At 41.7% G+C, this 14,525-nt stretch overlaps 1 protein-coding gene across 1 annotated transcript in view; it reads right to left on the bottom strand.

Moving 5' to 3' along the window:
• Window positions 1–14,525, bottom strand: part of CCDC175 (coiled-coil domain containing 175) — a 76,477-nt gene that overhangs the window by 57,718 nt on the left and 4,234 nt on the right. The window contains exons 3-6 of the mRNA XM_078448193.2: window positions 14,269–14,380; window positions 8,652–8,787; window positions 5,255–5,483; window positions 563–685 (exon numbers count right to left, since the gene is read on the bottom strand). Coding sequence (XP_078304319.1) covers window positions 563–685; window positions 5,255–5,483; window positions 8,652–8,787; window positions 14,269–14,380 — 600 coding nt within the window. The remainder of the gene's footprint in view (window positions 1–562; window positions 686–5,254; window positions 5,484–8,651; window positions 8,788–14,268; window positions 14,381–14,525) is intronic.

Genomic DNA, 14,525 nt, shown 5'->3' on the forward strand with positions numbered 1-14,525 from the left:
TATGAGGGCTGGTTTTCAATCAATGTTATCAATTTTAAAAAATAGAAGCACAGAGCTCTAAAGTATTTTCTACTTCATACGAATAGTCCCCTTTCCACATTAATGCTCCTGTAGCCAATATAAATCAAAAGCCTAAGCTGTTTTATTATCACACATTCAGAATTAAGGAATTTGCCCATGGCTATTCATTTTGTTATGTAAAATAAAACAATCTCATGGAGATGTTATATATGGTTCTGTACGCATCTGGTCAGTTCTGTGTGCATTTTAAAAACCCATTTTTACAGTATTCTGGTCCGTCGAATGCAATTTGTACCTAAGGTAATTTAAGCTTCCTTCTTCTGACCATATTCCCAAAGAAAAAACACAATCGCACTATAACATTTTAAATAAAGTGTCAGAAAACCTTAGCACGCCGAAAACATTCTCTCAGAATGGCATGCAGATAGATTAAAATCAGCTCCTTTAAAAAAGCACCTGCTGCTGGTTATATTTAAGACAGTGTATATATATATCAAGGTGCCTGGACAGGCCTGGAGAGACATAGTTTATTCTTTCTTACCACTGTGCTGGTACTAACTGTTTCTCTCATTTTTGACATTTTAAGTTTTAATGTATTCAATTCTTTCTTCTTTTGATAAGTATCCTTTCTCTTCAAGTCACAGAGTTTTTTATATTCCTCAATCTGTAGTGATATACAGAATAAGCCAGTCAAAAAGCTTATGAGAACAACAAAGTTTAGACAATCTTTTTATTTTGTCAACCTAATTCATACTCAATCTAAGTATACCATAGTCAGTCTATCAACAACAACAAAATGCACGCACGCACATACACACACACACCAAACCAAAAAAAAAAAAAAAGAAACCAACCCAGGGTTTGCTTGTTTTGCAACATCACAGGAAGAATACTGAACTACAAGTAACTGTAATCATAAATGTCGAAACAGTAAATTTATAAGAGTAATAAGACAGTGATCATTAATAGCAAATTATAAAAGCAACAGCCATTGTAGCAATTTGCTAGTAAAACACCTTACCAATGGTCACCAGATTTATAGTGAGCTAATAAGATCAGGAAAGTCAAAGAAAGAAAATGAAGAACTGCCTGGATACCTGAATTCACTTTTTTTTAATGAGAAAGAAAGCAGACTAAAAATAGAGTCAACAAAATCACTGGAGACTGGGCAGCACGCAGTCTTGGACAACATCTTATCATTTTACAAAGATGAAACATATTCTGATTACTTGTCAGACCCAATGAAGTAAGTCATCTTCTTATCAAAATCAAATATATCAATGCTGGGAAAGAAAGCTGGTGCAGCCACTCTGGCAAACAGTATGGAGGTTCCTCAAGAAACTAAAAATAGAACTACCCTATGACCCAGAAATTGCACTACTAGGCATTTATCCAAGGGATTACAGGTGTGCTGTTTCGAAGGGACACATGCACCCCCATGTTTATAGCAGCACTATCAACAGTAGCCAAAGTATGGAAAGAGCCCAAATGTCCATCGATGGATGAATGGATAAAGAAGATGTGTATATATATATACACATACACACACACAATGGAGTATTACTCGGCAATCAAAAAGAATGAAATCTTGCCATTTGCAACTACGTGGATGGAACTGGAGGGTGTTATGCTAAATGAAATTAGTCAGAGAAAGACAAAAATCATATGACTTCACTCATATGAGGACTTTAAGAGACTAAACAGATGAACATAAGGGAAACAGAAATAATATAAAAACAGGGAGGGGGACAAAACAGATATGGAGAACATAAATATGGAGACATAACATAAATATGGAGAACAAATTGAGGGTTACTGGAGGGGTTGTATGGGGGGGGGCGTGGGCTAAATGGGTAAAGGGCACTAAGGAATCTACTCCTGAAGTCGTTGCACTATATGCTAATTTGGATGTAAATTTTAAAAAATAAAAAATAAAATTAAAAAAATATATATATCAATGCATTTTTTTGGCAAAATGAATTATCAAGAACAAGGTAACTAACTGAGTCGTTAGGTCTGAGAAGGCATATTCAACTCTGTATTAAAGAGTTATGACAATGTATGTTTGGGTGGCTGTCAAAGCTATCAGCCATTGCACCTGAAGTGTCTTGTGAATGAACATGACCATTGTCAATTATCTCAGCACCAGGGCACAGTTGCATATGAATGGAACCTTGTGATTAATACATTTTGTTGAAAATTGGAATTCTGTGTTTATTCTTTGGCCTAGGCCTTCTCCCAAGGTCTTGCAATCTCAGAAACAGTATTGGCAAAAAATATTTTGGTTTGTGTAAGGGGAGAGCTTACGCTTTGAAGACTCTGACAGCTTTAATAGTTTTTCCTTTCTTGTAGGAAGTAAAGGAAGTTAACAGGTTGTTACCATAGCCTATCATGTGCCTTTAGTGAACAATGGTGGTTGACTCCATAATATCCACCCCACTTGGTCTATCCCACTGGCACACGGCACTCCCTTAGGATCCATTATTGTTCGAGGGGTGGGTGCTGTCATGACCTGGCCAGATCAGACACAGCAAGAAGACTTATGGTCTTTGGTTGGAGAAGATTTTCCTGTTTCTACTTGAATAAGGAAGCATACAACCCAGTTGTTATTGGTGGCCATCTTATGACCATGAACACAGCCAGCCTTAAGATGAGGGATGGAGGAGAGGAGGGATGAGCCACTAAATTAACTAGTCTTGGAGGCTGCCCTCTACCTTGGGAATTCCTACTGTGTGAGATAATAAATGTTCTATTTAAGACAGATTTGAGTTAGGGCTTCTGCTATTTGCATCTGAAAGTATCTTTTTTTAATGTCTATTTACTTATTTTGAGAGAGAGAGAGAGAGCGGAAGAGGGGCAGGCAGAAAAAGAGAGGGAGAGAGAAAATCTGAAGCAGGCTCCATGCTGTCAGCACAGAGCCAGATGTGAGCTCGAACTCACAAACTTGGAGATCATGACCTGAGCTGAAATCAAGAGTCAATGCTTAACCAATGGAGCCACGCAGGTGCCCCTGCATCTGAACGTATCTTAACTGGTGCCCTTTTCCAGGGAGATAGACCAAAGGTAGGCAAACTTCTAGTAGTGGGCCCCAAATCTAGCAACCTGTTGTAAAACTGCTCTCAGTCATTTAAGTACCGTTCCTTTCATGCTAAAATAGCAGAGTTGAGTAGTTGTGACAGAGAGGGCCCACAAAGCCCTAAATATTTCCTATCTGGCCCTTTTCAGAAAAAGTGTGTGGATCTCTGAGAAAGACTAGTCACATATGGAAGAACAATGTGTCGTGCTTGCAAATTCCCTAACTGAAGCCCCCCTGGGTTTCCTTTCTTGTGTTTTAGCATTTACATTAAAGAACAGGAAGGGAGGCACCTGGGTAGCTCAGTCAATTGAGCATCTGACTTCAGCTCAGGTCATGATCTCACGGTTAGTGAGTTTGATCCCTGAGTTGGGCTCTGTGCTGAAGGCTCAGAGCCTGGAGCCTGCTTCAGATTCTGGGTCTCCCTCTCTCTCTCTGCCCCTCCCCACTGTGTCTGTCTGTGTCTCTCTCTCCCTCTCAAAAACGAATAAACATTAAAAAAAAAAAAAGAACAGGAAGGTGGAAACACTTCCCCTTAAGGCTGAAAAGGAAGTTAGAAACTCATTCATTCAATACATATTATAGAGTGCCTATCATGCGTGTGGTGCTTGGATACAGCAGTGAATTAAAGCCACAATCCCTGCCCCCAAGGAGCCCCCAAGAAAGACTCCTTGCCAGCTACTCCAAAAAGTGCCCATTCCAAAGATGACAAGGGCTAACCTGTCTATAGTTGAGAAAATCCATGGTTTTAGCGTAAAACTATTTCTGAAGATATAGGTGTTTTGAAGGATAAAGAAGCTAAGACCTGATTGGAATTTATGAATAGTCCAAGTCTTTTTTTTTTTTTTTTTTTTACATTTATTCATTTTTTGAGAGACAGAGAGAGACAGAGCACAAGCAGGAGAGGGACAGAGAGAGGAAGACACAGAATCCGAAGCAGGCTCCAGTCTCCAAGCTGTCAGCACAGAGCCCGACACGGGGCTCGAACTAACAAACCGTGAGATCATGACCCGAGTGGAAGCTGGACGCTTAACCGACTGAGCCACCCGGGCGCCCCAATAGTCCAAGTCTTATCAGAGAATCGTCAGTGTAAGAACCATATGTTGGCCGCTGCCAGAAGTATTCCACTAGATTTTAACTAAGACTCAAGAAAGGCAATTTAACAAATCTTCCAGCCTTCCTTCCAGCAGGGCTGTGAGCCCTGGACAATTTTCTGCATTAAGTTATGCCTGTTCCCATGAGGCACAGGGAAGAGGCAGGAACTCAACAGCAATTCTCATCAGGAGCTAGGTGGCCACACCTGGGGGATAAGGAAGACTGCTAGAACACTTCCTATAGAGATAGGCCTGCCTCTCCTGGGCTAACTGGAGCAGAACAGAGAGGAATGATCACAAGCCATTCTGATGGTGAATTTTAATTAACACCGTCTAGCAGACACCAAAATGCAATAGTTATTCCCACTCCACCCTCCCAATACTGCTAATCTCAAAATTCTCTTAAAAAAATTTTTTTTAATATTTTTTAAGAGAAAGACAGCGTGAGCAGGAGAGGCAGAGAGAGGGAAATACAGAATCCAAAGCAGGCAACGCTCTGAACTGTCAGCCCAGAGCCTGACGTGGGGCTCAAACTCGCGAACCATGAGATCATGACCTAAGCTGAAGTCTGTGCTTAACCGACAGAGCCACCACCCAGGTGCCCTTCAAAATACTCTTTTCTGCTGGAGCCCTGGGTTCTGCCTCGCCCCTCTGCAGGCTGCTGTGCTCAGATTCATTCAGTAGGAGCTGAAGCCTCCGTCAGGGCTGAACTCCCTCCCCAGTCCTGTCCATAGAGACATGGCCTCAGAACGGTCAGAGGCAACGAGATGCCATGGAGACAAACTCCTTGTCCCTATAGGGCTGCATATGAGCAAGGGGCCACCCCAGTGTTACAAATCCTGTCACTCATAATCTTTCCCATGAGCTGAGATGCTATGACACGTCAGTGTCTTCCCCAAGGGGCTCCATCGTGCTTGGGTCTCTGCTCTAGTCCCATCCCAGTGTTCACAGCAGATACCACACAGAACGCTTACTAGCCTTGAGAACACATAAATGATTTCCCCTTTCCTGCCTGCGATTCTGTACAATTCTGTATTTTTTTAAAAAAGGAAATGGCGTCACTTACCTCTTGATTCAATTTTTCTTTTCTTGTCAAATATTTCGCTTTTTCTTTTTCCATTTGTTCCTGTATTTCTTTGAGACGTTGGTTTTGGAATTCTAACTCTTTTTTCTCTGAGTTTATTTTGGTGTAAGTCTCATTGATGTAAACAGTGACAGCAGCTTTTTCTTCCATCGTGTGGTTGAGTGACAGCACCAACTTTTCGTGCCTCCTCACCAGCTCCTCTTGCTGCTCACTAGGAGGAAAGAACTATTCATGGCCCCAAACGTACGGCTTTGAGGAAAGGAATTTAAAGTCTGTTTGCTGAGATGACCACCACGGAGAGGGAAATTGTAAGGCAGGCTTATTTTAGAGGTGTATTTGTGATTACCTAAACTTGGTTGACAGGAGGACAAAGGGAACCACAAGACAAATGTCAATCTTGCAACTGTTTACCACTGCAGAAATGTCATGTGGTCCTACCTCACCCCCCACCCCCACATACCAGGAAATAACTATGGGTTATTTTCATTTCAAGTGTACAGAGATTCAAAAACAGTTTTGAACAGATGAATGGAATCTGACCAAATGGCTTGATATGTAGCATTGCCATAACTATCTTACCCCAAGACATCCAGTTAAGTCAAAGGAAGATAAACCTCTCACCATCCCCTCCAGCCACCTTCTTATGCCATTGTCCTGCACGGAGGACCCAGGAGAAAGCGAGCCTTCCTCTGACAGACAGGAGTCAGAGAGGAGAGAGGAAAGTCTATCTTGAGTGTTCAGAAGAAGCTTGAAAACTAATTTGAATGCTCTTACCCTCTCCGAGCTGCAGCGAAATCTGAGTTCAGGAAGAGACATTAACCTCACATATCTTTTTCTGGCCACATCCATCTGAGAAAGACCTTAAGATTGTGAGAGGAGCCCTTGGGTGGCTCAGTCAGTTGAGCATTCAAATCATGCTTTCAGCTCAGGTCATGATCTCAGTTTTGAGTTCAAGCCCCACGTCAGGCTCTACGCTGATAGCAAGGAGTCTGTTTGAGATTCTCCCTCTCTTTCTGCCCCTCCCTGCTTGCACTCTCTCCGTCTCTCTCAAAATAAATAAATAAACTTTAAAAAAAAATGATTGTGAGAAACACCTACCCCAGGACTAACAATACAGGACTTGAAGGAGGGACATTGGCACCATTTCTACATTTTCCTTTTTTAAAACTCCTAAAATGTAAAGACCTTTTTCCTCTCTCTAGTCCCCAGGGCTAAAGACTTTAGTTCAGGGGGATTGTGTGCAAAGGCTCAGGAAAATGGAAACAGGTTGTTGGTAAGTTTATTTTCCAGAAGTCAATTCTACCATGGAAATGCAATAAAAAGCCTAGAGTAGAGAGGGTAAGATAATGGGTGCTTTGTGGGTCTAGCAGAGGATTCCTTCTAAGAATGAATCAACCTAAGGAGCAAAGCAAAACAAAACAAGTCAAATAAAAAAAAAAAACCTAGGTGTATTGAGATGGGTTGAGAAGACAGCACCCAAACTGAACACAGGACCTAAGGAAAAACCCACCCAAAGAGCTTTCAGTTTTTGAGGACTGTCCAGGAGAGGTCTGTTAGAGAGTGTTGGCATCTTGATACGCATCATTCTTTGAAAAGTGGATGCAACGAGATTGGACCTTGGGGACACTAGCTTATCAAGAAACCCACCTTATGCTTATGGTTTGCCTTTCTATAAAGATTTCTCTAGAACGGTGATTCTTACAGTGTGATCAGGACCAGCAGCCTAAGCATCACCTGGGAACTTGCTAGAAATGCAAGTTCTTATTCCCACCCCCTAGACCTACTAAATAAGAAACTTGGGAACTTTCTAGTAATTTGTGTTTTAACAAGCACTCCCAAGTGATTCTGATGCACACCCAAGTTTGAGAATCATTGGTCTATGGAGGTGTGATGTGCTGGCCAACTGACTTGAGTATTCCAGCTTGGGTATTATCTTCCTTGTGATTAGTTTAGAAATTGGTAGTTTAATTCATACAGCAGACTGGCGATTGTGACTGGCATGCACCATACATAAATCTGCACTGTGAATCCCCAATAGGTGTTAAAGTTCTCATGTACTTTCTTTTTCATAGAACGTCCCCCAGAACAGGTGCTCTGAAGGCCTAATATGGGAGAGGCATCCTGGACCTTGAATTCTCCCCCTAATTCCTGATGCTTTGCACCGAGCAACTTTCTGATTATTGTAGCTTCCCAAGAAGATTTCTCTCTTTCATGAGGGCTCTTTGAACATTTCTTCGTCTAACAAACCGACATTCTGATATCTATGCATTCGTCTTGTAAATTTGCTCATAAGGCTGAGTTGTTCTTAAGGTTTTGTTGGTTTTTCTTTTAGAAGGTATCTCTTCCTCCGTGAGCTGCATAAATTCAAGCTTGTAATCCCCATTTTACAGATGGAGAAAATGAGGCGCACAGGGGTGAAGTTCTGGCACACAGCTCAAGAAAAAAGGAAAGAAACTAACAAGTGTCAGAATCTGAGCGACAGGCAGTTATATATATATATATATATATATATATATATATATATATATATATATGAGTTATATATCTCTCCTTTAATTACAGATAAAATTTAGAACCCTCTGCTGGGAACCAATCTCATCCTCAGACCTCCAGTAGTTTATGGCTGAATATCTTTAAGAAACTAACCTAGCCACAATATACCAAGGTCGATACTATATTTATATATATAATATTATATAATATATAATATATAATAATTATATATATATATACACATATATATTTTATATATATATATATATATATATATAATATATATAATACCCAGAAAGACTTCTTTTTAGTGTTGGAGTTTGTAAACTTAATTTTACTAAAATGGAAACCATGGGGTGCCTGGGTGGCTCAGTCGGTTAAGTGTCTGACTTCGGCTTGGGTAATGATCTCACGGTTCATGAGTTCGAGCCCGCGTCAGGCTCTGCTGACATCTTGGAGCCTGGAAACTGCTTCAGATTCTGTGTCTCTCCCTCTCTCTCTGCCCCTCCCCGCTTGCATTCTGTCTCTCTCTCTCTCTCTCAAAAATAAATAAACATCAAAACAAAAATTTTGTCTGCCTCTGTTTGGAGGGGGCTTGCAAGGACGTGTATGACTTACACACAGTAGCTGCTGCTGAGAAGCTGGATGGCCTCTGAAATGTTACGGGTCTCCTAACTGCAGTGGTGAGAGAAGTTTTTGCTCTCCTCCCCAGCTCTGCGCAGTCATCACACACCCCTCAGCAGTCAGGGTCATCTGCTAGAAGTGATACCCCCCTCCTACTTACCCTGTACCAGTTCAGAAACAGAAGGCAAACCCCTTAGGATAATTTTCACACTCCAGTCACAGACCCCAACTCCCTCATGTACCAAATTAAAAAAATACATACCCTAGAATTTCATTAATTTTTTGCAGATCAAGTATTTTCTTCTTCAGGAACTCTATTTCATTATTCATCCTTGTAACGTCCATTTGTAATTGATTTATCTCAAAAAGATTTAATCTGCGGGCATCTCTGACACATTCTTAAAAGTAAATGGAAATGTCACTAGATTATTTGAGAAACAGCACAGTTGTACATACTGACTTTTCCATTTTTTTAATATTTGTTTATTTTTGAGAGAGACAGAGACAGGGAGTGAGTGGGGGAGGGGCAGAGAGAATCCACGGACCGTGAGATCACGACCTGAGCCGAAGTTGGACACTTGGCCAACTGAGCCACCCAGGCACTCCTGTAATGCTCTTTTAATTATGTTCCTGTATCAGACACCTCTTACCCCTTTGGGTCCTCTCAATCTTACCTATCAATTATTTCCCTTATTTCATCTGCTGCTATTGATAGGGAAAAATAGGATAAAATAGGCAGAGAAGGAAAGGATTAGGGCCTGGGGTCCCTGGATGGGGAAAGACACATATTTTGGAACAATGCTGGGAATTTCTAACTAGAGCAAACCCCCTTAGGTGTAAGGTCCCTCTTAAGAATGTAACAGATACCACCTACTCCCCCTCAGGTTCCCCTCCGGAATTTGACAATCAAAATACTTAGCTAAACCATAAAACTTAGGTTATATGAGGGACAGTATGACCCATCTGACTCTTCACACAATGGAATCCAACCAGTCAGGAATGGGCAACCCAGCACCTTGAGTTGTCAAGCCAACAAAGATGGGACCTGAGAAGGAACAAGGGGGAAGGGAAGGGGGGGCTGACCAGAACCTTATAAAACAAGGACCCTTGCGTGTGGTCGCAGGCATTCACTTTCAAATGTCCCTTCTTTGTAAAGACAGTTTTCATACTATTCTTCTTTTCTAATCTTATACTCTAGTAAACTTTTCCATGCTGTTCATTTTGCGTCCACCTCTTCACTCTTCGAAGTGGTGAGACAACGAATCCTGGGTGTTGAGGTAAAAATTCCTGCAGCACTATGGTGACCAGCTTTCTATGGGCTCTGAACAACCTCAGACTGGTGCAGTCTGGCAGAACCTCATTCCTGCTTATTCTATCCGCTTCTCACCTCCAGTCTAGGACCTTCTTGTCACCTCTCCCGTGAGACTTCTTTATGCACGCATACCCATGCTCGTGTAACTTGAAGTGTGGGAGGCCGGTGAACGCTAGACTGATGACAGACAGGAGCTGGTGCCTGGACAGTCCAGAGAAGATGTAGCCGTGTATCTTGGGACATGTTCCTATACTAACTTAGTTGTGTTTAGCGGCAGTCAGCATGGTATTGCACCCCATATCAGCGTTCTCTTCTCCCTGCTTTTCTCTCCTTATCCCGCCCTCCTCCTCTTTGGATTGTGCCCCCAAATATCAGTGTAAAAGCCTCTGGCTCTGCTTTCTGGGGGGAACTGAGTGTGTTAATTCATGTGTCATTCTTGTGTGATTGTGTGATCATTCATCAACAAATAACAAATCAGTGTAATCACATAAGACTTCAGAAGCATGATAGATATAAATACAAAAAAATAAAATTTTTAACACTGCTTAGAAGGTCCTGGACTAGCCATTTCCACCCCATAAATTCTCTAGAAACTAGCCGGTAGCTCCATCTGAGAGAGATAGGTTATTTTTCTAAGGCTACTTATTAAGTTTGCTCATTGTAGCAGGGCATCCTGAACTTTTATGTCTCAAATAGGCATATATATCACCTGGGGATATTATTGAAATAAAGATTCTGAGAGACTAAGTCTGGGATGGGCCTAGAGATTCTGGATTTTATAACAAGCTTTCAGATGCTGCTGATCCAAGAACCATACTTTGAGTAGCAAAGCTTTATAACCTAAGACCAATTAACTTTACTTGGTTAAGTATTCAGTGTCTATCAAGAATCTCTTTAGCTAATATGCTATTTACTTTCCTTCTAAATATTTTTCCTGATTATAAAAGTAACCCAACACATTCTTAATTCTCCCTTCAGCACAGACTCTTTTTTTTCTGTATATAGAGTTTGTCATATTTTTCCTGCCAAACTAGAGTAATACCATGCATATTGTTTTACAGCTGACTGTGTCACTCAGTGTCTAATTAGGAGACAGAAATCTTATAAATAAAACAGGGAAATTTTAGTATAGAGAATTATTGACTCTAACAGGAGGTTAGAGTAATGAGGGATCGAATGGTAAGAAAGAAAAGAGAACTCTAAAGGATTCAGGAACAGCAGACACGAGGAGCAGCTACTACCCCCAGGGGCCGAGAGGGTTCGTTCAAGGAAGCAGCAACTCCAGCCCTGGGAACCAGGCCTCACTGGAAAGTGCTGTGGCTCACTGGGCACAGAAGTTCTTGAAATGCTGGGCTGGTAGAACACATGGAAATCTACCTTCTGGAGGAATTGAGGGGACCTGTCCGCAGGGAGTTGCCATACTTCAGAGCTCACTGCCAAACCACCCGAAGAGCGCCAGGGAAGCTGTTCACAGGCTGGTGCCTCACTGGTAACAATCTACCATGAAGCTGCCCCAGGGGTACTGGAGGAAGCAGCCGGGCACTGTGGACAGCCACATGTGGCAGGAGCCCGGCATGGAGAGGCTGTGTGTGCTCCAAGAGCTGGCTGAGAGGAGCACCCTGGGACCAGAAAGAGCACTGCTTTTTCTTCCAGTGTCCCTCCAGGGTTCTCTCCTGATGAAACGTTGTGGCAGCTGGTACAGGGGGAAATTACAGGGCCCATCTCTCTCAATACCGAGCAGACAACGAAGGTAGATTTGGAGCTGCACGCAAGGCAGTAAATGGATAATGGGAACATCTACTTAAAAAGTGTTTTGTTGTTGTTGCTGCTGTGGTTTGTTTTTTGTTTGTTTTGTTTTTAATGTTTATTTACTTTGGGAGGGAGGGAGGGGGGGAGAGAGAGAGAGAGAGAGAGAGAGAGAGAGAGAGAGAATCTAAAGCAGGTTCCAGGCTCTGAGCTGTCAGCACAGAGCCCGATGCGGGGCTTGAACCCAGGACTGCCAGATCACGACGTGAGCCAAAGTCAGACGCTTAACTGACTGAGCCACCCAGGTGCCCCCAGTTTGTTTTGAATTTAAACCACTGGGTTGGGGGAGGCGGAGGTTACACGGTAACAAGCTTTGGAGCGGTGATGACACTTGGGAGTTGTTCTACACTGAGCAAGGGAGGCAGACTTTTGCATTCTCACACTGACTGATCACAGAGTATGGGCTGCATGTGGAGAGAGAATGCTCCAGGATAGGGCAGGGGATGGTTTCAATTCCTGCAGAGGACCTGAGCTCTGAGGCTCACAAGCCTTAGTCAATATTCCTGGAAGCTGGGGAAATCAGGTTGGAGCCTTACTGTATACCACATACAAAGTTTAACAAAAGGTGAATAAAAAAACCTAAATATAAGAGCTAAACCTATAAAACTCTTAGAAGAAAACATACAAGGAAATCTTCATGACATTGGATTTAGCAATGATTTCTTGGATATGACACCAAAAGCATAGGCAGCCAAAGAAAATCCTAAGGGCACCTGGGTGGCCACTCGGTTAAGCGGCCGACTTTGGCTCAGGTCATGATCTCGTGGTTGGTGGCTTTGACCCCGCATCAGGCTCTGTGCTGACAGCTCAGGGCCTGGAACCTGTTTCGGATTCTGTGTCTCTGTCTCTGCCCCTCCCCTGCTCGCGATCTGTCTCTCTCTCTCTCAAAAATAAATAAACGTTAAAAAAAAGAAAAAAAAACATTGACAAATTGAACTAAATCAAAATTTGAAACTTTTGTGCATCAAAAGTCAGTATCAACACAGTGAAAAGGGGACACCTGGGTGGCTCAGTCAGTTAGTGGATGACTCTTGATCTTGGCTCAGGTCATGATTTTATTAATTGTGAGATCAAGCCCTGCACTAGGCTCTGTGCTGACAGCATGGAGCATGCATGGGATTCACTCTCTCCCTCTCTCTCTTCCCCCCAACCCCGCCCCAGCATGCATGCTCTCTCAAAATAAAAATTAAAAAAAAAATAGTATGAAAAGGAAAACCATGGAATAGGTTGAAATATTTTCAAACAATATACTTGATAAAGGATTAACACCCAGACTATACAAAGAATTCTCACAACTCAATAACAACCAAACAACCTAGTTAAAAGATGAGCAAAGTACCCAAATAGATATTTCTCCAAAGAAGATATCCCAATGACCAAAAAGCACATGAAAAAATGCTCAACATCATTAATCATTAGGGAAATGCAAAACAAAACCACAATGATACAGCATTTCACATCCATTAGGATGACTATATTAAAAAAAAAAAAAAAAAAAAAGAACAGAAAGGAACAAATGTTAACAAGAATGTGAAGAAATTGGGATCCTTGCACTTCTGGGGTGGGAATGTAAAATACTGCAGCCACTGTGGAAAACAGTATGGCAGCTTCTCAAAACTTAAAGTACCCCCTTACTATACAATCCAGCAATTCCCTTCTGCATATATGCCCAAAAGAATCGGAAGTAGGGACTCTAATAGATATTTGCACCAAATAAATACATTTGCATCAACTAAATAATTATGTATTTATTTATTTTGAGAGAGACAGAGAGAGTGTGAGCAGGGGAGGGGCAGAGAAAGAGGGAGAATCTTAAGCAGGCTCCGCGCTGTCAGCCCAGAGTCCATCAGGGGCTCAAACTCATGAAACTGTGAGATCATGACCTGGGCCAAAATCAAGAGTTGAAGTTCAACTGACTGGGCCACACAGGGGCCGCAGCACCCTCATGTTTACAACAGCTTTGTTCACAATAGCTAAAAGGTAGAAACAACCCAAGGGGACATCAGTGGATGAACAGGTAAACAAAACATGGTATACACACACAGTGGAATACTGTTCGACCTTCAAATGAAAGACAATTGTGACACATGCTACGACGTGGATAAAACTAGAAGACATGCCAAGTGAAATTAGTCACTAAAGGAAAGTACTGTATGGTTCCACTTATATGAGGTACCTATATAGTCTCTAAACTTACAGGGACAGAAAGTAGGATGGTGGTTTAGGTGAGTCAAGTTGCCGAATTTAATTCGATAAATACCAATTTGGAACGGGCTAATCCAGATATCTTTAGTCTATTTAGAAACTAAAATATAGGGGCGCCTGGGTGGCGCAGTCGGTTAAGCGTCCGACTTCAGCCAGGTCACGATCTCGCGGTCCGTGAGTTCGAGCCCCGCGTCAGGCTCTGTGCTGACAGCTCAGAGCCTGGAGCCTGCTTCAGATTCTGTGTCTCCCTCTCTCTCTGCCCCTCCCCCGTTCATGCTCTGTCTCTCTCTGTCCCAAAAATAAATTGAAAAAAAAAAAAAAATTCCTTTAAAAAAAAAAAAAAAAAAGAAACTAAAATATATAAGTTCAAGTTTTATCTATATCATTCCCACTTACAATATGAGGGGAAAATGATGATGGATCTGTGTTTGTGTAGTGTATTTTTTCTAGCTACATTTTGACAGAAAATGATGATTAAACTTGTCTTATTACAAGCAGTAGGCTCAATTTTCTTCTAAGATAAACTAAGTTTCTACAGTTGACAACCTTCAAGTACCTTCCAATTCTCTGCCAATGCTATTGGGAAGAGTTTCCAGTAGGAAATATAGTCTGCTGAGTTCCATGCTTTCAATTTCCAGGAGATCAATTGTGGCTTTTCTCATTTCTTCCTGAAAATTTAAATTACATATTTAAAAAGTTAAAGCATTAAAATAATAAAATTGATTTCCCAGGCAATGCCCCATTGTAAACATTTTCAGAGATCAAACTTTGATTTTCATTCAATACCTTCTGCTTTTATTTTTATTTGGAATA

The sequence above is a fragment of the Panthera onca genome, chromosome B3, assembly GCF_046562875.1.
Source record: "Panthera onca isolate mPanOnc1 chromosome B3, mPanOnc1 haplotype 2, whole genome shotgun sequence".
NCBI lineage: Eukaryota > Metazoa > Chordata > Mammalia > Carnivora > Felidae > Panthera > Panthera onca.